The 20837-nt window shown below is 39.9% G+C and overlaps 2 protein-coding genes across 8 annotated transcripts; one reads left to right on the top strand and one right to left on the bottom strand.

The window, feature by feature from the left end:
- Positions 1-447: 447 nt before the first annotated feature.
- On the top strand, positions 448-4453 carry LOC147331314 (uncharacterized). Of its 2 annotated transcripts, none has more exons than XM_086293577.1 (4): positions 448-607; positions 1909-1970; positions 2312-2520; positions 2712-4453. In XM_086293577.1, exons 3-4 carry the CDS (start codon positions 2365-2367, stop codon positions 3480-3482), a joined length of 927 nt encoding a protein of 308 aa, XP_086149703.1. In that variant the 5' UTR covers positions 448-607; positions 1909-1970; positions 2312-2364; the 3' UTR covers positions 3483-4453. The 2 variants fall into 2 exon arrangements, with proteins under 2 accessions (XP_086149703.1, XP_086149702.1); XM_086293576.1 differs by having other exon boundaries at positions 2709-4453.
- Positions 4222-20799, bottom strand: LOC147331313 (methionine--tRNA ligase, cytoplasmic-like). Of its 6 annotated transcripts, XM_086293565.1 has the most exons (22): positions 20490-20799; positions 19051-19141; positions 18715-18793; positions 18295-18426; positions 16953-17028; positions 16586-16770; positions 16143-16252; positions 15941-16057; positions 15537-15740; positions 13295-13496; positions 11754-11828; positions 11324-11494; positions 10758-10853; positions 9845-9962; positions 9436-9649; positions 7897-8028; positions 7490-7594; positions 7060-7255; positions 6405-6476; positions 6093-6119; positions 5670-5801; positions 4222-5153 (listed from the first exon to the last, which is right to left on the bottom strand). In XM_086293565.1, exons 1-22 carry the CDS (start codon positions 20590-20592, stop codon positions 5004-5006), a joined length of 2787 nt encoding a protein of 928 aa, XP_086149691.1. In that variant the 5' UTR covers positions 20593-20799; the 3' UTR covers positions 4222-5003. The 6 variants fall into 6 exon arrangements, with proteins under 6 accessions (XP_086149691.1, XP_086149693.1, XP_086149695.1 ...); XM_086293567.1 differs by lacking the exon at positions 6093-6119 and having other exon boundaries at positions 20490-20797; XM_086293569.1 differs by lacking the exons at positions 18715-18793; positions 19051-19141; positions 20490-20799 and adding exons at positions 17460-17797; positions 17904-18094.
- Positions 20800-20837: the final 38 nt, after the last annotated feature.

The following is a 20837-nucleotide window of genomic DNA, read 5'->3' as shown; positions in this document are numbered from 1 at the left end:
GAGGGGGGGGAAATCGATTCAGCTTTTGTGTTCCGGAAACAAACAATTCTTCGACATTAGATCCATGCATATATGTATATTTTTAGATTTTTGTTAGAGCCAACACTGTTTAATAAAACATGTTCTGATTCTGCTGGTGTTATCCCCAGCTAGAAATTGGTTGCCAAGCATTGCATCATTCCTTTCATGTGACTCCCATACGCCCCAAATTCGTCCTGGCCGTCTTATGACTGCATCACAATTGCTGCTCGCACAAACTATACACGCTAGTGTGAACAACCAGCTAACCCGCAGATTTCCCCCGCCCCGAGCTGTTTTCGGGTCACTCTATTGGATGTCACCAAGGAAAAGATGTTAACTCTGCTCTTCTTATTGGTCCACGGGAATGTCAGGTTTCGTCGCTCTGGTTAGGTTGCGCCGAAATTACCTTCCCATGCATAGTTCGGTTGGCGTCTCCCACAATATAAACGCCGCCGGGAGTTTCCGTAAAATCACATTCAACCGTCAAGACTGAACAATGGTTAACATGAGCTATCACCAATTTTTACTAAAATATCTACATTCGAATTCAAGACAGTCGAGAAGGCGAGCGAATAAAAGAAAAAGGGTAAGCGGATGTTCCTGTTAGCAGTTCTGCTGTTTTTAATCTTTCAGTGAACAACTAACGGCGACTTCACACACTCTCGGAGTGCTCCATCGGTGTAGTGGAAAACGAAAAAAGCACTGTGCATGTTTTTTGGCCGATATTTCAGAGCCATTTTTAGAATAACAGTTGCTTTAATCGACCATAATTTTATTCGAGTTGTTTTTAGGTGTTGTCCGCTTCGTTTTCCAAGTTGTCAAGCTCTCACGGACTTGTGCCGAGGAAGTTTCGATGTTTTGGCAGCCGACCGTGCCGAACGCCCCGACACAATTCCGCGAATGTAGCACCAAAGGCATGCACCGCTTTAAATTTCAGTTGTCATTGATTGTGAGCGTTTATAACAGAGTCTATACTGCGCCGTAACGTCTGACAGTAATTGGTGGAGCTGTCGACATGAAATTGGACGTGTTTAATTTTTGTTTTTTGCGCTTTGACAGTCCCGTTTAGGGTGAAACGTTCACCGCTGAATGAGCAGCTGTTTTCGTTACTTTTCCTTTCCACCCATCCCACTCTTTGCTTTTCTCTTTTCTCTCTACGTCTCCTTTTGTTTCGCCCATTCCCCCGGCTGGACTTGGGTTTCCATGACGTAATTGTCTTGGCGTACAGTGGTCATGTACCTAAAACAGGAAAAACGTATATACGCATGTTATTATAAAACACTGTTAAAAAGGAAAAATGTCACGCGTTTTGGTCACCACAGTTTTAACGCGTGTACGTTTGCGTTCACATCTGACGTTTAACAGGAGGAAGCTAAACAGGGTTTCTTTATTTGTATTTTTTACCGCTCACATTTTATATCACTGCCTAAGTCAAAGTATTTTATTTTTTCTCTTTACACATTAAAAAACCTTTTTATGACAAAACTCAGTCATTGTGATGGCTTTTGTGTACTGGTCTTTAAGACGACTGTAAGCAGAGCAGACAGTCAGAGCTGGACTCCTGAGTTTCCTCGGCGTTTTAACCACTTGTTTATCGACTCCGGCGTGTTTTGAGGACCGTCAAAAGCAGGGGGCGCAGTGGAGAGCACCTTGGTCTTTGTTTACAATAATTATGTGACGGGAATTTTGCCTTCTTTCTTCTTCTTTATTATTTCATCAGTTAAACCAGTGGCGTTTCGGGCACCTTTTTGTTTCCACTCACAGCAGGCTCGGTGTTCGCCAAATCTCTATTTTGATTTTGAAATCTCAGCAATTTCAATCAGTAAGGGGGGGAAAAACACTATTCTTTTTCTTACTAACCTACTAAATATGTATGTTTCTTTGCAGAATTATTGGGACAAGCTATCTCCAACAAATTGCCAGACTTGATTAAAGGAGGCTTTCTAAAGGTAATATTTAACATTCATTCCATCTTTTAAGATTTCGACGTGATCTTTTTTATTTTTCCATCCATTTAATTGTGGAATTACGGCATCCTAAATTGATTTCATTTTTTTGGTGCAATAATGCATTTTTCTCTGTGTTACTCTGTTTTATTTAAACTTGATTAATTATTGAGTAGACAAAGCCTGACTATAGTATTCAGTTTTGAGACAGACCATCCTAAATCCCTGTGTACTCGGACTACATATCTAATTACAGTTATTTTTAAATTGAACACAATGTCAGTCATCTAACCTGCAGCTGCTTTGCACTTTTCCCTTTCACCCCCCCTCCCCTCCCCTCTCAGGTCCAGTGTGAACTGTGTGGCCGAGTATCTGTGCGTTGCGACTGATTGGCGAGATGACTGCCGAGTGGCTACACCTGCCCCCGCCGTACCCCCCTGGTGTGGGGCCGTTGTATGGTGCAGAGTTGGAGGCGTGGTATGAGGACCTGCAGGATATTCTGGGCTCTGACACAGGAGGGGCAAAACTGGCACGAGCCCCTACATGCACCGAGGTCAGTAGTTTGAAAAATGAAATGGTATCATACCCATGATGAATGTGAGTCTTTGTTCATTGCACTTTTTTTTCTGTTTTCTTTTATTTTAATTTTTGTGAAAATTTTCACTCGTGTGCCAGACGACGTTTAATTTACTTGCACTTTTTACTCTCGTCAGGTTTGACATTTACATTTTGTGCTTCCAGAAGGAGCCAGAGTTCATGGATGTCCTAGAAAGTTGCTCTCTGACGTGGCTGACTGATGGCAGCCAGACATGGGGTGACGGTGTCCAGAGGACCACAGAGGAGATCCACAGCACCCAGACCCTGCATCACAACTCGTCGTCATCCTCCTCTTCCTCCTCCTCCTCCTGCATGAGTCCAGCTGTTACAGAAGAACGGCAGGTGGAGGCTGAGGGTGGGAGAAGTGGAGATGGCTCGGCAGGAGGTGGCAGTGACTTGCTGCCTCCCGAGTTCTTCGAGTTGCTGAGTGATGGAGGAGTGGGAATGGTGGATGCGAGTGGAGCAGTGATCAGCGGTGGCTATTATTACCACCACCAGCACCACCAGGCTAATGTCCATCCTGCATCTCCCTCAGCCAGCGAGGAGGAACTGCCTTGTGTCCCCGATTCGCCATCTTGCTCCTCTTCAGCCTCCCAGTCACCATCTCAAATTTGTTCTTCTCCCTCTTCGCCTGTGTCTTCTCCCTCTGTTTACCCATCCTCCCGTTTGGGAAAACGCAAGAGGACCACCAGCGAGAGGGCCAACGGTGCCTTGTCCTCTTTTGTTTCCTCCTCGCAGCGCTCATCCTACTCATCTACCAAAAAGAGTCGCAAAGAAAGAGAGCAGGAGAACGAGAGGAAGGTACAGGAGCTGACAGAGCAGAACGAGCGTCTTAAAGCAGAAATCGAAAGGCTGGGAGAGGAGGTACAGAGGACACGAAGAGCCCTTATCGAGAGACTAGTCAACACCAGAAAATGAGAGGGAGGTGGTGAAGGAAGACGGGAATAAAATGTCAGGTCCTACAGAATTCGAACAAGCAGTGGTGGGGAAAGGTGTAACAGGGTGGTCATGAAATGCCTCTTAGAAGAATGGAAACCAAAGATAAATTTTTATAAGTGAGGATTTTGTTTCTTGTAAAAGACAGATAAAGATTGCAAGAAGAAGGAAAGTGATGAAAGTCAAGACATGAAAGGGTACAGAGAGAAAAGGGGCTGCAACAGCATTGCGGCTTTTCGAAAGACACAGCATGTATGAAGGAGAACAGACGGCTCTTAAGTGCAAATCATGCAGAGGTTTTAATGAATGTCATTTTGAGGAATGCCTAATGAGATCCATATTTTGAGTTGCATGTAGGACAGAAAGGAACTTCATTTAAAGAGCATTTCACTGATAGATCTTCCCACCATTTTGCAATAAATTGTAACTCCTACTTTAAGGGCTGCAATCTGGCTAGCAGAGATTATTTGCCCCAATTTGTGGAGAGTTTAGGAGCTCAGGAAAAGTCTGAAAGTGCCCAGTGCAGTGTGAGTATGAGAGAATGCTTTTTATTTGTGGGGGGAGGAAAAAAAAAAAAAGACATCATTTTCTTACTTTTGTATAACCCATGGCTTGTGTGTATGTGTATTTAGATAAAGCAAGTAGGAACCGGCTCTACTTTCTAAGCTGACCTTTTCTATTATGGGAATTTGTGGTAGAATTATTAAGAGCTCTTCTACCCTTATTTACTATTTTTATATAATGCTGTAATATATACAATTGTACTGTAAAGGCTTGTACTGTAATATACCAACATATCCGCTGTTATTTTCTCATTGTAGTCACTTAAATTGTTAATTGTAGAATACTGCATGCATGGCTTTTGTCACTGATGGCATTAAATCTATGTATTTTACCATACCATTCATTTTATCCTGCGTTGTAACACACTCAATTTGCAATAAACAAGAAAACTAGAATATTTTTCTGTGTCTGTGATTATTTGTCTTAAGGATCTGTGCTCTTTGTGTGTGTGTGGTAAATAAGAAAGGTGGAGAGTACAGACATTTTTTTTCTGAAGTTAATCATTTTATTTTATGGATCTAAAAAATGGTATTCGTAGCAAAACAAATTTCCAGAGGATTTATATATATATATATATATAAAAACATCTTTAGATGCACAACACACCTTCCAACACTAATATTGTATGCTGACTTTATCACAGGGAGAGTATAAAATCAGTTTCTTTTGGTGTAGGGATTTGGAAAAAATCCCTCCATTCTGTAGCTGTATTCATTGGACTCTCTCTTTGTCGGTTTTCATTTCCCCGTCGGCCAATCCAGCATTTCATTAGTCCTCAGTGCCAATACCACATTGTCTTAGATCCTGTCACGGCTTTGCCTTAAGCTAATACCCATCTTGCTCTCTCTCTCTGTGTACATCTTGTTCCCGTTCTCCACTATCATACCTCGACCCATACTTAGACTAACCTCCATCCTTTTTTCTTTCCCTTTTTAAATTTCACTTCTTCTTGCCCTTTTGAGGTGCAGGCTCAGGGTTCTTCCCGTCAGCCAGGGCTAGCTGTTTCTTAAGGTCCAACAGTTTGGCCACCTCTGCTGTGATCACGGCCTTCTCTGCTTTCTGGGCTTTGAGTGCTCGGACCTTCTCCCCCTGTGATGAGTAAAATTAAACAGTTGTTGAGAATTTCAGAATGAAATCACAAAAGCAACGATTTGTAGTTTTGCAAATGTGCGTTTTTGTCTGCAGAAGGACGTCGCCCTAAACGAATTTCCAAATATTTGACAGCAACAATCGTGACTGAAAGTATCTTGTAACATATGAAAAAAAAAATTCTATTATAATTTTTTTTTTAGAAATCTACAAATTACAAAAAAAATTTCAAAAAAGAAATAACAGATTTTATACTTAACGAATAAATTCAGCACGTGCAACAAATGTTTGGTGTATGTGCGTTACTTCCGGAATGTTAGACGTTTTTGTTCTTTTGCGGAAAATACAGTACGCTTTGTTATCCAGTTATCAAAAAAATGAATTAAGAATAAAACGCTACATTCAATTTTTATTTCAAATTATTCAAAAATACTGATTACAACGCCGCTTAACATGGAAGAACCGCATTGGCTTTTCTTAGATCAGCAGCGTATTTAAGGCGGCCGGCGCTCTCACCTGCTCCGCCACAGCCTGGGTGAGCTGCTTGGCTTTCTCCGGGTCCACTTGGTTCACCGTCCCCACCTCAACAGCTACAGCAGGAGCTGGCACAGCAGCAGACTGAGCGCTGGCAGCGTTACGAACTGTTGTCTGAAGGTGGAAACGGAGAGAAGATGTTTGAATCGAAGGCATTTTGAGGATTATTTCTACACAGTAATTACTTCATTTCAAACAACACTACTCATCACTCAAAATGCAAGTGGGATCGTATGAGTCAATGAATGGACAATGAATCACAGGAGACACGAGATGATGAGTAAAAATACAAAATTTGAGGATGTTAAATTAGCAGCTAGTGTTAGTGAAGGCATGCGGTAAATCAGCGCTGACACTCGAGAACTACTGTGGACTGACTCTTCACAAACAAATACCACTCAATACCTTCTTCTTATGTGGTTCGTCTTCAAGCTAGAGGCAAGAGGGTTTAGAAAGGGATTATTTTTTATCTATATGACTGATGCTTAATACATAATTTAAACATTTGCGGTGTGTTTGCGCTATATCGTGTTTTAAAAAGCGGGCAGCTCAATTAAGTACAAATTATTTTTTATGACAGTCTCACAGACACCAGTGAACAGATATAGATTATCAATTCTTTCTTATTTCATTATTAATTAATATGTTGAACCTATATTACTACGAGACCCGAATGAACTCATGCACAGACCATTAGGTACCATAAACATCAAATACCTGCTGTCCACCAAATTTCTTCTTCAAAGCTTCAATCTGATCCGCCTCCAGTTTCTGGAATAACGGACTGACCTGGGAAAAACGAGTTGGCAGAGGCAATAAAAAGGTAAAAATTAAAAATATATGCAGGAATTTTCAAAAGTTTGCAATCGTCGATCCAGCCTAAGGACAGTATATCTGAAAATTTAACCTGGAGGCTCTGTGCTCATCAGTGAACAAAGAGGATTATGCAAGTAAGTAAGTACATAACTATGTATGAGAAATCGGCAGCGTTTCCGTGATGCCGACCACCACACGGTGAATAGCGTTACACTTCAAACAAATGAGAATATTTGTGTACATGTAAGCGTCCAGATACTTATCCGAGGACAACAACTGCAAATCATTATAGCAGTAGTGTTGGACTTGAGCCTCAGTAGGCACAAACAGATCACCACAATTATACCTGAAGGGACAAGTGGCCTGAGAGAAACTTGCTGCTTGCTCGAAGGCTGAGGCCTCCAAACACAGCCTAGGCTATTATTCTTTATTATTCTATTGTTCTGCTCAGTTGACACACTGTTGCATCCTCATTGTATCACCCAGCATTAACAGATACGTTCCTGTGTCTACACATGTACAACCTGTGTGTAATACGTGTCGCGGTTGTACTCACCGCGCCAATCCGGTGGCCTGCACTCAGGGAACATACAAAGGTGCCATTGCCTTCTAACATGGTGTTGATGCAAGATGGAGGGGCGTTGAGTTGATCCCTGATTGTTTGGCTGACCGCTGGCATATACGGGGAGAGCATCACCGACAGCAAGCACGCAATATTCACAGACACACCAGTCACCGTGCCTGCACGCTGCCTGCAAACACAGGATAAGTAAGTCGACATCTATAGGTCAAAATGGACAGAAATTAGATCTTAAATACATTTTTTCTACAAAAAATTCAATTTAAGACATTTTGTCTGAGATAAATCAAATTAATTTCTCCTCTAAACAGAGATGTTTACTATTAAAAAAAAGTCATTTTCCCGTCTCTGTTTTATTATAAAATAAAAATTTGTGACTAATAAAATGTAACACAAATCCAGGTACCTTTCTGAATCTCCTCCCTTGATCTTCTTCCAGGGTTCATTGACCTGAATGTACTGATTGCCGTGACGAGAGATATTCAGGATGTGTTTCAGCGCATCGCGGATTCTGTGACATATCATATCGATCATTAAGAGCGCGACAATGACAGCAGGACGATTTTCATCAATACTCGAGGCCCAGTCTACTCACATAAAGTTTCAGCTTGTGATATAATTGACAATTTAACTAGTAGTTCAGAAAATTATCTGATAATTTATTTGTACATTTTTGAGTTTTAAATCACTGTGTAAAACAAATTCAAGACAACAGCAGCTCTAAAAAGGTCATTTTAATTAAGCTGGCATGTTTCTGTCTAAATGCTAACATCACCCCACTGCTGTTGCTTGTCACTGCTATGTGATTCTTACTTGATTTTGTCCATGAGCTGGATGTACTGCTGCAGCTCCCAGCTCACCAGAGCCAGAAGCTTCTTATCTTCCTCCTGTAGCTCCATCACAGGCACACAGCCCTCAAAGAACTTGGTGACAAACATGCCGGCTCTGGAGAAGAAAGCGAGAGGAGGCTTTTTACAAAGCAGATAAACAACAGGGGTCAGAGGAAAATGCTGGAATGAAGAGAGACGAAGCGAGAGACTTGGGGAGGGGGTGCGAGAGCAAAACGAGGGAAGGGCAGGTTGCTAGACTTGCTAATTGTTTATAAATTATAGATTTTGTTGCCATATGTAATTGCAATGCTCTCCTTATTTAAACCAACACAACAGTGCACTGCGTGGAGTCGCTTCTCAGTTCCTTGTTTGCTTCTAAACTGTAGCTGTGTCTGGAACATGTCATTTTTGATATGAGTCTTATGTGCGCATCAGGAGGACGTTCGTGGTGAGAAAGTTTTTGTCGTGGCTGATGCAACACACTGTTCTATATTTTACACGTCTCTTAGCCTCTGAGGAAGGTCTGCGAGACCAAAATGCTTTGACAAGAATGTCAAATTTACAATGAACTGAGATTCTGATGTGTGAACAGAAACTTTGTGTGTCCTTTTGTTTGTTTTAGCCTTCTAATTAGTGAAACTGACATTCCCTAAGGGTTTTCATTCAGGGGGAATAAAGAACAATATTATTACTGGTAAAATGAGTGAGTCTACAGCAGTATTTTTGCTAGTAAATATGGGCATTTAGCCATATTTGTTTGTTAATTGGCATCAAAATATTTTTAATAAACAGCATTTACATGGTACAAAGTCTTCTATAAATTTGTATGTGTGTCTAAGATGGACCCACTGTCACTAATGATGTTGTGATTCAGGGGTTGGATCCAGGCAGGACAGAACTTCTTTTCTGAAGCAGAACACTTACTCCTCCAACACCTTAGGCTGGTTGCAATCTACAAGATATTTTCGAACCAATTAGGGATCAGCATTGCTGCCCGAGACCAATTTTGAAGATCAAGGTACTTTGGGAAAAAAAAGCTGCTGAGAAAAATCTTTGATGTGGGATTTAACCCTGATCTTTTAAAAATCATTTGAGGCGATGTAATTGGGGCTAAATTACGCCATCCCAAACAAATTTGGAAAACTGGGTGAATCTCTTGTAATAGTTAAAGTACAACAATCTGAAAAGTTCGTTGTTAATTGGACTGGATGACAGTTTTATTGCATATTTACTTTCTGAGTGAAACTTCTGCAGAGACTGTGAGCAACTTGAGGATGTAGACTGCCCCATTTTTTATATCGCTAGTGGTTGAGATGAACTAATAACATTATAAGAGACAGCTTAAAAAAAAAAAGACCCAGAAAAACAAGTATTTGTATGTAATAACCTAACATGAGACTGGTTCGAGTTTGTTAGGTTTACTGACCATTTTCAGATTCTTAAATTTCTCTAAAGTACATTTTATTTGTAAAACATAAAAAAGAGCAGGAAGTCCCTTTAAAACATCTTGGCTTTTACCAACCTGTTGATGAAATTGCCCAGGTTGTTGAGCAGTTCAGAGTTGTTCTTCAGAGCCATGTCTGCCCAGGAGAAAGCTGAATCCTGTCCCTCTGGACGCACATACAGGAGGTAGAATCTCCACACATCAGAAGGGATACCGGTGTCCTTCGCCATGTCTCCAAACACACCCACACCGCGGCTCTTGGAGAACTTTGTGTCCTCATAATTCAGATATTCTGAGTGAAAGTTACAGCACAGGTTACTGTCAAAACCCAAAGCTTTGACCAAAACGCATAATTACCCATCCAGTAACACTGCACCCATGTTTCATTCATGTGTTTTAAAACAACTTCAAGCATCTGCTGAGAAAACCAAAATCACACAAATACTTAATCAGCCGGCGAAATCAGTCAGTTATAATAAGTGCTTACCTGTGGCAATGAGGTGGTTGACAAGAGTGTAGTTGTCCTGGGCTCCCAGTAGAGAGCAGGGGAACACCACACTGTGAAAAGGCACATTGTCTTTGGCCATGAAGTTGTACAGCTCCACCTGGTGGCAAAGAAAATACAGTGCACTGTGAGGGTGACATCATATTAGATCATCATGAGATCATCCAGTTCAAAGAGGACTTATCTGCTATCCCCAACCCCCCTCTCTGCCTCGCTCTCTCTCCTTCTGCAAATACAGAGCATCACACACTCATAAAACGGGATCAATCCCAGAGTTTTAGATGGAGAGATGAGCCAGTGAGTGAAGAAGATAGTGATGCTTATGTGAGCAAATGCCTGACTTTGATTAGCTATCAGATTTTAGGTCCATTGAGCAGACATGCAAATGAAGAAGCTAACTAAAGAGTACTTGCTTCCTGTTTGACGCTTGTGCTAGATATGTAATTAACTGTGTGTAAGGTTAAAATAAATGTTAAATGGTTCCTCTTTAAAAGAACAAAAAAAAACAAAAAAAAACAAAACTAGAACACAAAGGGCGATCCTTAAATAAAAATGATCTAGAAAACTATATTAAGACTGAACATGTTGTGCATTACATCTCATAGGGCAAATCTTGATCAGCCGTATATATCCTTCACCACAATCTCTTGTGTACAAATGATAGCCGTGGGAGTAAAACTAAACGCTAATGTCTTTCTCTGTTGCACATCAGTTATATGGAGCTAGGAAATACACCACGTTCTAATGAAAAAGACCAGATGGGGGAGTAAAAAAAGCTATTAGATCCATTCACTGTGGAAAAGGGGACAAAAATCTGTGCCAAGCTTGTGCATCAGTACTGTCTACGGCTCATGAATTTTGACATTTGTTGGGGTCTGGGCTAGGGGGGTGGTACCTGATGGGGATTCTTCCACCACTTTTCCCATTCGTTGGTGTAGTTGGCCGTAATGGACAGATAACCAATGGGGGCATCAAACCACACGTAGAACACCTACAAAGACAGAAAGCGAGTACCAAATGATAAGAGTCCAAATTTTCTGTTTTGTTACAGAAACTAATAATGATGACAAAAGGAAAAATAGAAAAAAAATTGAAAGAATGAATTCTAAGGATGCACAGAGACCTGATCAGAAATGGCATCCTTGGAGTATTTGTGTGCAAGAAAAAAAAAAGTTCCAGAAGTGTGTGCTAAAAGTTATTAATATGTTTTGATAAGCCAAACCTAAAAAATCTGATATTACATATTGATATTATGTATTATATTTCAGTCACTGCAGCTTTTGTGACGAGGTTATGAAGCACAAAGTCATTTTAGTTGTTAAAAACACGACTTTAGATATGAAGTCAAAGAGAAAAAATTGATTGGATTAAGCATGTTTTCAAAGTCTGCAGAAATACCAAACTAAACATCAAGAAAACGAGATCTGTGATGTAACCATTTCCTTTTAAATAGAAGCAGACCTTCTCTTTAAAGTCAGCGTGAGGTACTGGTGTTCCCCACTGCAGGTCTCTGGTGATGCAGCGAGGTTTGAGTCCATCTCTTAGCCAGGAGCGAGTGATCTGTTTGGCATTTGCTGTCCAATCTCCTGTGCTGGTTGACTTCTCCAGCCACTGCTCCAACTGACTTTCCAGCTGCACAGGAGAAAGAGGAGAATGAAAATGCTGACAAAATACACCTAGTGTCTTAACTCTAAAGCACAGCTTTTGAAAGACTAAAGCTGTTTATATAATAACATTACCGCAGGGATAACTGCTTTCCACAAGCTGTCTTTCAATGATACCTTAAACTTACTAAACTGGATTACTTTGCCTCCATCCCTGTGACCAAAGAAGCACTGTATGAACTGAGAATGGACGGCTCAGGGCATTCAATGAAGTGTGAAAATCATACCTTTGGCAGGTCCAGGAAAAGATGCTTAGAGGAGCGGATGACTGGAGTCTGCCTACAGACCTTACATTGAGGTTCCTGGAAGAAAACACGGCCAACACCGATAATCATTGATTATAGCAACATTTGACAAGAATTTTTACTCTGAATTTACCAATTTAATTTTACAAAAATAATTTTAAGAGTGTGAACGCAGCAGTACATTAACAACTCTAGAAAGTCTTCTAGATTTACAGTTTTCTACCACAGGGGAAAATAAATATTGTAACAGAGGCATAATATGCGTTCTCCAGCGGCAATCTAAAAAGCCCAGAAACACAAGTGATGCATACTGGCATATTTTAGAAAGGGTACTATAATCTCCAAGTACATTCCCGAAGTACTAGGAGATTATTTTTCCATTAATATTTATATTTTCATATTAGCAATGAGTAAAAACAAAAGAAAACCAGAAACAGTTTACATCATTATATCATATTTTTAGTTCCCAACACAATATCGCACAAATCCTTAGCACTAACGTTACTCAAATGAATCCAAACTCTGACTATAAAAGGACAAAAATTACTATATCAATTTGTTAAAGTATTTGCAAAAATGTATACATATAAATATAAATGTGAGGCTTCTTAGGTGCTGTAAGAATGATGACATATATAATGCCCATATACCAGTATCCTTTCCAAATGTTGCCAATATGAACAAAGGCAGTAGAATTTTTAAATAGTTTTAAAGACAAAAGACAGTTTATGAAAGTTTGACTTTCTTTGACCTTGAAGAAGAGATCAGAGGTCCAAAGTATTGTGATATTTAGAGTCCTCATACAGTTGATCCCCAGTATTCACAAACGTCTGCTAATAGCTGAAATTCCCCTCTAGACCCCTTCTAAAAATACTTATTTACCTATTTTAATAATTGAAACTCCAAATATGACTTAAACTATCACTTAAAAAAAAAAAATCATAAAAAAATGTATTTGGTCATAAAAATAAAGTGAAAATAATTCAAATGTTTTAGATGAGACTGAAAATAAAATTTATAAAAAAAAATGTTTTAGATGTGCTCTACAAAGAAAAAATCAAAAAAAATTTTTTTCGAATAGGCGAATTTTCTTTTTTTCTTTTTTTTTCTTTTTTTCTTCATCCATTCGTTTTTATTTAGTTATCGTCATGTTTTTGCCAGAAAAAAATAGTTGTTGAATAGGCGAATTTTCCGCGAATAATTTGAAGTTACGTTCCACAGAAAAATCTTTTTGTTGTCAGTTTTTGACAAATAAATAATTGAAAACCTAGAAAAAAACGTAGTGAACGTTTGCTAACATGACCCCACTCCCCTACAAAGCCTTCTTAGACCACAATCAAAGATTTTCAAGCTTTCATGTTCACAGACAGAATCCCACACACACAAACACTACCAGAAACAAAAACATAGTAATTATGTGTGAGTTGTCAAGAACTTTCTTCCACCACAATTCTCTCTATAGTCATCAATAGTTATGCCCTCTACAATGATATGAGACGTACAGGCTGCTCTTCCACACTCACCCTGAGGTCCACAGCATTGATGAGTCGTCCACACTTGTCACACTGGTCACCACGAGCTTCAGGGTAACTGCAGTGTGGACAGATACCTTCTACAAAGCGGTCAGCCAGGAATCGCTGACAGTTTTCACAACGTAGCTGCTCCACTGTGTCTTCTATTAGGAAACCACGCTCATGAAGTCGCCAGAAAATATCTTGAGCTATCCTGAAAGATTAACAGAGGAACAAGATGGTTAAAAGGGTTTCTTTAGGATTATAGACAATGACCTGTGTTAGATACAGCGATACGGTCTTATGTTGAGATCATTTATTAAAGCCTGATCACAGTTTGGGGAGTTTTTTTGCCAGCATGGATCAATGCTGCTCTTTTATGTTGGTTAGAAATGGACGTAAACTTTCTCAGCAAATATGGCCAGGGAAAAAAAAATACATAAGAAAAAAAATCAAGAGAAGATGGTTGGTTGATACTACTGAGTGATAAGAAAAATATGAAGCAAAAAAGAATTAAAACAAAAAAATCAAACAAACAACAAACCCCCCCCCCCAAAAAACGACAATTCAGCTGTGGGCTGGTAAATGTAAAATCTAAGGCCTAACCTCCTTTCAATGGATCAAGTCAAAAGCCTTTAATCTGTGGGCTGTTTATTTCTCAAAGCACACTGCACTGGTACATGGTGCTTGATGTCTTTTATGTTGTACTTTATCAAAGCTAAGGTCCCAAAACAAGAGTTTTTATCTTTGTAGTCCTTGTCAGTGTGCAATAACTAGAATTTAGGACTAATCTTTCGTGAAGAAAAGGCCATGCCTCAGAGGTGTGACTCAGAGATCCCACGATACGATGTTACCATAACGTGATATTACTGAAATTGTGGACATTTTGCATTATGCTGAGTACTGGAATAACACTTACTATGAATTTTATCCATTTTAACTGCAATTTATCTCCTCAGAGTTAAACTTTGTCAATATCTGTGTTATCCAATAGATACAAAGTTGAAGTGATCTTTCTTTGGTAATGCTTTTGCTACAAAACGTTTTAAGCCTCCCAAATGTTGTCATAAGATGGAGTCAGTCTGCTACCAGTCTCCAGTTGAATCTAATCGAGCTGGCAATTACATACAACCGGTTTCTGATTACACAGCAATTAACACAGCAATAAACTGTCAAAAAAATAAATTAAAAAAAAATCCCCACCCATGACAGCCACCCATCCTTTCACAAATGTTTCTAGCAGCAGTCTGCACGACCAGCTGACGAGTTTTACACACCTGTGGCCATGAAAGTGTTTGGAAACACTCGAGTTCAATGATTTGGATGAGTAAGCAAATGCTTTTGGCAAAATAATATACAACTCAGCATTTCTGTGTATTATTTAAACACACAGAAAAAAGAAACAATTTGTGTTGTTAGTGCATTTAGGAGACTAGACAGAGGGACAGAGGGCGAATGGAGGAAATGGTCTGGGGTGGACTTGAACTTAGTCCCTCTGCAGAACCTTTGATGCATGAGTCGCCAGGTCAACGCATATTTCCACCCTTTACAGACATTTCTAATTACAGAATTCAGTAAAGCCTTGGGAAGTAGGCAGTAGTAACCTACATTTAAAAGCCATGCTATATAATCTCTGAGATTAAGAGAAGTACAGTTTATGGTTTATGGTTAATTTATGGTTAGACTTCCACTACTGGTATCTAGGGCAAGATTATACTAATCCGATGTTAGATCATTTTATAGTATACGGAAACACTAATGTTTTCATTCATCAGACCCACATCCAGCCTATGTCAGGACTCTGGTCAAAAAAACACGATCTTATATTCTGCTGGCTTCTCTGTTTAACCTCCTAAGACCCGAACTCTTCCACGGCATGCATTTTTAATTTCTCTTTGATATCTGGGCATATTGGGACCTGATGAATGTAAAAAAAAAAGAATTACCAGATTTTTTTCCCCCCGATTTTTGTTTCTAAGAAAAATCAGAGCCACATATGGGGATATTCGTTTAAAATTCCGATAGAACAGTAGCAGTACAATGTCCTCGTAAGTGGATATCAGGCCATTGTTGAGCAAAATTTATTATTTTGGTCTAAATAACCCAAAATGTGATGTCCACATATGTGGACGCCAGGTCCTAGGAGGTTAAAGATACTTGTGTTTCTTGAAAGAACAACCTTGTCTTAAAGTACCAATTTAAGAATAGACTCATTTGTTCTCACCCATGTCCTTGGACAGGCCCTCTCACTTACTCTGTCTGCTTCTCGGTGGTGGTTCTGCCAAAATAGTCAAAGTCAATCTGGAACCATTTGTAGATGCTGGAGTGAACAGCGTGGTACTTGTCACAGATCTGTTGGGGTGTCAGGCCCTCCTCTCTGGCCTTGTTCTCTGTAGCAGTGCCATACTCATCTGTGCCACACACAAACAACATATTCCAGCCTCGTAGGTGGCCATACCTAGCAGAAGCAGATGGAGTAAGGTGTGGAAGAGTTATGATCAAAGATGATGAGTGAAAAAACATAGAACAAGTATACACAGGCCTTTCCATTACACATCTACAAGAATGTCTGTGTATTCAGGTACTGTTTGTAAAGTCTGCATTTGCTGAAAGGAACAATGATTGTTTTTCCAACAGATTACAAAATGTAATTCCTACCTGGAGAAGACATCAGCACTGAGGACACAGCCAATAATGTTACCCAGGTGAGGAACATTATTGACATAGGGCAAGGCGCTGGTCACCAGGACATTTCGCTTGCCCTCCTGAGGCAAACTAGTGGGAAAAAAAACAGAACTAAATTTTAGCTGGCCTTAACAGTATACATGTGTGTGAAATGATGGTGCCATTAATAACTTACATGGGGTGTTGCTTTTTTGTAGCTGGAGGGCAAGTGTTCAAACCCTTACTCCAAGTGAGAGCTGCTGCTTCCATCTCCTCCTCTGAAACAACACGCTCACCTCCTTCTTCCTAATCAAACCAGGAAACAAAGACAATCATTATCCACGACATATTCTCCGCTATTATAGCATCATCTGCTATCCACACATTCACTGACTTCCTATAAATGTGTGTTCTAACATTTGCTCTTAAATCTGACTGACACTTTTAAAATACTGTGCTTTCAAAGAGTATAAACCATGTTTGTGGAAGTGCATGCGTCTATAGGTTAATGAAAACCAACAATGATAAGTTTTCCTAGAAACCTAATGTGTTGTTTGGAAGAAAGGCACTAAATTTATGCCTCTCAGTAAGAACACATTCAGTCTAATAGTTATCTCGATGATATACTGTTGCAGGTACCTCAGCAGAGTTGCTATTACATGGCTGTGTCTCTCTGCACTGGCTGCTCTGAGGAGCAGGCTGCTTCTGCATATAGCTTTTCATGCCCTGCAGACCTTTTCCCTGTAGCACTTTCTGAGCAGCAGACTGACAAGCGTTCATAGCAGCCACACGGTCAAACCAAGCCTTCAAAGACTTGTGTTCACCTGAAAAGAGATCAGGAGATGGAAGGTGAAATTTTGTAAAATACGTGAAAAAGAGAAATCAGAAATTAAACATTCAAAGATTAAATTGAATGAAAAAGTAAGTTAAATAAAGCAAAGCAAAAGGGAAATAGCCAGCAATACATGTCAAGTAATAATGGATTTTAAAATGCATTCATATTTACCCAGTGTTAGTGAAGAATCAGATAAAACAGGAAAGAATCCGGCCCACAAAACAAGATCAGCAGCGGAAACAGAATCCTGAAACACAGCACAGTTAATTCAACATTAGTTTAAAGCAATTGCTAAATACTGTTTCTGAATTAACAATGTTTTGAAATCCCCAAGCAAAGGAGAAGAGGGATTAATCTTTGCACCTGCAACTTTCTATATAGAGAACAACCATGAAGGGGACTACTTACAGCTTTTATGTGCTTGCATCTCACTAAAAAAGTACTACACCTACAGCTAAGACTTCCTTGCTGTGTGCACTTACGGCACTTTTTCTTTAGTTTTATAGAAAAATGTTGCCAGAGGAGCCAGATCTGGCCCAATGGAGTTGCTCAGTCAAGCTCAGATAAACTTTAAAAGAGATATTTTGAACTTTTGACTTACTGACTTCTATCAAGTATATATTTTGTAGATTGAAAAAGCCTGAAAATGTGTTTTCTTTATTTTCTAAATGTACTCACACAATAGACTTTTCAGTCATAGCATTATGACCTCCTGCCTAATATTGTGTTGGTCTCTCTTTTGCTACCAAAGCAGCCCTGACAAATCGAGGCACAGACTCCACTTAGACCCCTGAAGGTGTGCTGCGGTAACTGGTACCAAGATGTAAGCAACAAAACCTTTAGGTCGTGTAAGTTGCGAGGTAGGACATCCTTGGGTTGGACTTGTTTGTGCAGCACATTCCACAGATGATTGATTGGATTGAGATCTGGGGAATCTGGAGGCCAAGTCAACACCTCAAACTCATTCCTGTGGAAACCACCGTTTCTTTGTAGCAGAGCTTGAAAAGAGGCCACAGCTGAAAAAGGCCACAGTCATTGGGGAATACCGTTTCCATGAAATGGTGTACATAGTCTGCAACAATGCTGACAATTCTGAGACCTTTCATTCAGAACCAGCATTACCTTTTCAGCAATCTGCACTACCAGCAGCTTGTTTGTTGGATTGGACCACATGGGCCGGCTTCACTGCCCACACATATCGTGAACTTGTGCAGCCCATGACCCTGTTGCTGGTTCACTACTGTTCCTTCCTTGGACCACTGTTGATAGCTACTGACCACTTCAGACAAGGAAATCCCACAAGAGCATTTTTCCTGCTTTGAAGACATCAACTTTGAGAACAAAATGTGAACTTGCTCCCTAATATATCCCACATACCAACAGCTGCCACAATGAAAAGATAATCAGTGTTATTCACTTCCCCTGTCAGTGGTCATAATGTTATGCCTGACTGGGGTATATTACAGGTAAACATGCACTGAAAAAAGAAGATACACAGGAGACCATACTGTACCCCAGTTAAATAAGGTGCGTTCCTTTTGCTCAAGCTTTGTTCCAAGACGTTTATGGGACCCTGGAGAACCTTGGACACCTCTGAACTCTTCCCCTGCAGCACTGCCATGTGAAGAGCCTGCTGCAATGCAGGCTGCGCAAAAAGGACAAAACAGGATTAATAACAATTTACCAAGCAAGTGTGACTGAGGTCAGAGAATTACTTGGACTGCTTAACGCTTGTTTCCGTACATTGTTCTTTTGATAGCGTGAGTTTTAATAATTTAGCAGCATGGATTTATATCCGCTTTTCCATGAGGTTTATAGAAGTACAGTAAGAGGATTCTGCACAAGAGAACGTACAAAAGCATGAACTGAAAATAGTTTTAACACAGCAGATTAACACCAAACTAAAAGGTCTGCTTATTTATGTAGAGTATACCTGAAGAACTGTGGCCTCCCATTCCAGCCATTGATCGCAAAGCTCACTGCATTCTTGTCCATTTACTTCAAACAGGTATCTAAGGGATTCAAAACACATGGTAAGAGATATATTTTATACTTGCTGCTAAAATGGGTAAAGCATAAAAACATAGTTTTGGTTCTATTGGTTGCCATCTTTATTTTATTTATTTATTTATTTAAGTTAAAATCCACTGTGGGGGTGTACAGAAGACAAACTACAAACTTTGCATCTTTTTCAAGCAAATTATTGACCTAACTGTATACTACCACTCATAAAGAGCCAAGCAAAAAGGCCTATGTGAAGTTTACTGACCGGCAGATGGCATTGGAACTGAAAAGGTATTGTCCACTGGGCAGGGCCAAAGCTGGCAATGTTGGACGGCTGAGGAAAGGCACCACCCTTTCTGGGAAAATGGAAAAAGAGACAAAACCTTTTAACAAATATTATACTCCTGGACTAGTTGGATTAATATTGTTTATTAAATCTAGGCGGAAAATGTAGTCACATGTTTCAGTCAGAGCACAGATTTTTAATAGTGGCTCACGAATGGTGGTTCTTTATACGGCATTATTACAGCAGACATTTATATTTTATTGCATTCACCTGAAGTAACGAGCAACATTTTGAATTTGGTATAAAAATGCTTTTTAAACTGTGTGGGGTTTTTTCACTGTCTCTAAGACAGTTTATATGCGAGTAGTCACATGCCAGATGGCTCTTGGTATTCATCTCTGTGATTCAAGATTAGCACCCATCTGGGGTTAGGATGAAGCTGGAGTTTGTTACTATTTTATTAGAAACTATTTCACAGAATACTAAATTAAAACTTACTGCTAAACCTAAGCAAGTTTTCCAAAGGGCCATTATTGTCAAGTATAGGTCAGAACTATGAGTCCCAAATACTCTACTAAAACCTCTCTCAACTGTGGAATGAAGTCGGGGTACCAGGAAAGAACCCACGGACACGGGAAGAACATGTACACAGCTGCTTTTTCTGTCTGACTTCGCCGTGCTAAAGGCTTTTTGGCTTCCTGGATTCCTAACTGTGACTTTGTTGGGTGTAGACAAAACCCACCAAACAGGAATAACAGTGCTGGACATGTATGCCACATCACATTTTGGCACACTTAAGTCTGCCTTGTGTCAGCTTTGGTGAAATATGTCCGTTTCACAGCAACAATAAAGCAATGAATAAAGAAAAACATGTTTCTCCAAACGTGTTCTACCTGTTGGCTTTTCTAATTCTGAGACAGTGAAATATCCTACAAAACATAATCATACCTAGGATAAACTCACACTGTTTATATATAGATATGTACTTTATTAATAAAAACAACACAGTCTTCTAACTTTATAATGGTAAGCTAATTCAAACAGACGGTAGCTGTAGCTGCACACTGGCTAAAAAACAAACAAACAAACACCCCGACATGAAGCTGGACAAGCAAACAAGTCTAAAACATGACAAACGAACGGTGATTTCCAGTAAAGCTAATTCTAGCCGCTTCTCAGACGCAGATATTGTTCTCTACATTCATTGTGACTGTCACTCACAGACAGATGCCACCAGAAGAAGGCTGGCTAACCAGCTAGTTCGCTAGTACACAGTCACAACCGTTAAAGGACAAGTTTAGCTCAGACCTGCATAAAACTTGCATAATGGCTAGCATGTTTTACCAAAACACTGTCGTTATTAGTTATAATTACAGGTAATTACACAGAGGAATGCTAACCTCACTAGGTTTTCTTACCATCGTGGTTGACAAACTGGACGCCGCACTGCACTCCCGTCGCTTCTAACGCTGCTAGCGCCTTCAGGCAGTGCGGGTTGCCTTCACTTACGAACAGATTCATTTGTCCGTTGGTTGCCACACAAACTAAAGACTGGTTGTTATTTTTTATCACTTTTAAACAAGACAAGCCGCTGCTCAGTAGTAACTTCGCCGGCGAGTGCTGACCACGCTGATGCAAACACTGTCGGCGCCGTTAAAAATGACGGGGATGTAGTTTTAGGATGTTTAACGAGCCGCTCAGAGAAGCAGTAGTTCCCTGTTTAGTTGACTACACCTCCCATAAACCCTTTCCCAAACAGTTATTTT

This window comes from Aulonocara sp. 'chitande type north' Nkhata Bay, linkage group LG5 (genome assembly GCF_057382095.1).
Source record: "Aulonocara sp. 'chitande type north' Nkhata Bay isolate Kocher_YH1m ecotype deep benthic linkage group LG5, A_spYH_male_GT1.1, whole genome shotgun sequence".
Taxonomy (NCBI): domain Eukaryota; kingdom Metazoa; phylum Chordata; class Actinopteri; order Cichliformes; family Cichlidae; genus Aulonocara; species Aulonocara sp. 'chitande type north' Nkhata Bay.
This window is presented reverse-complemented; position numbering and strand designations above follow the sequence as displayed.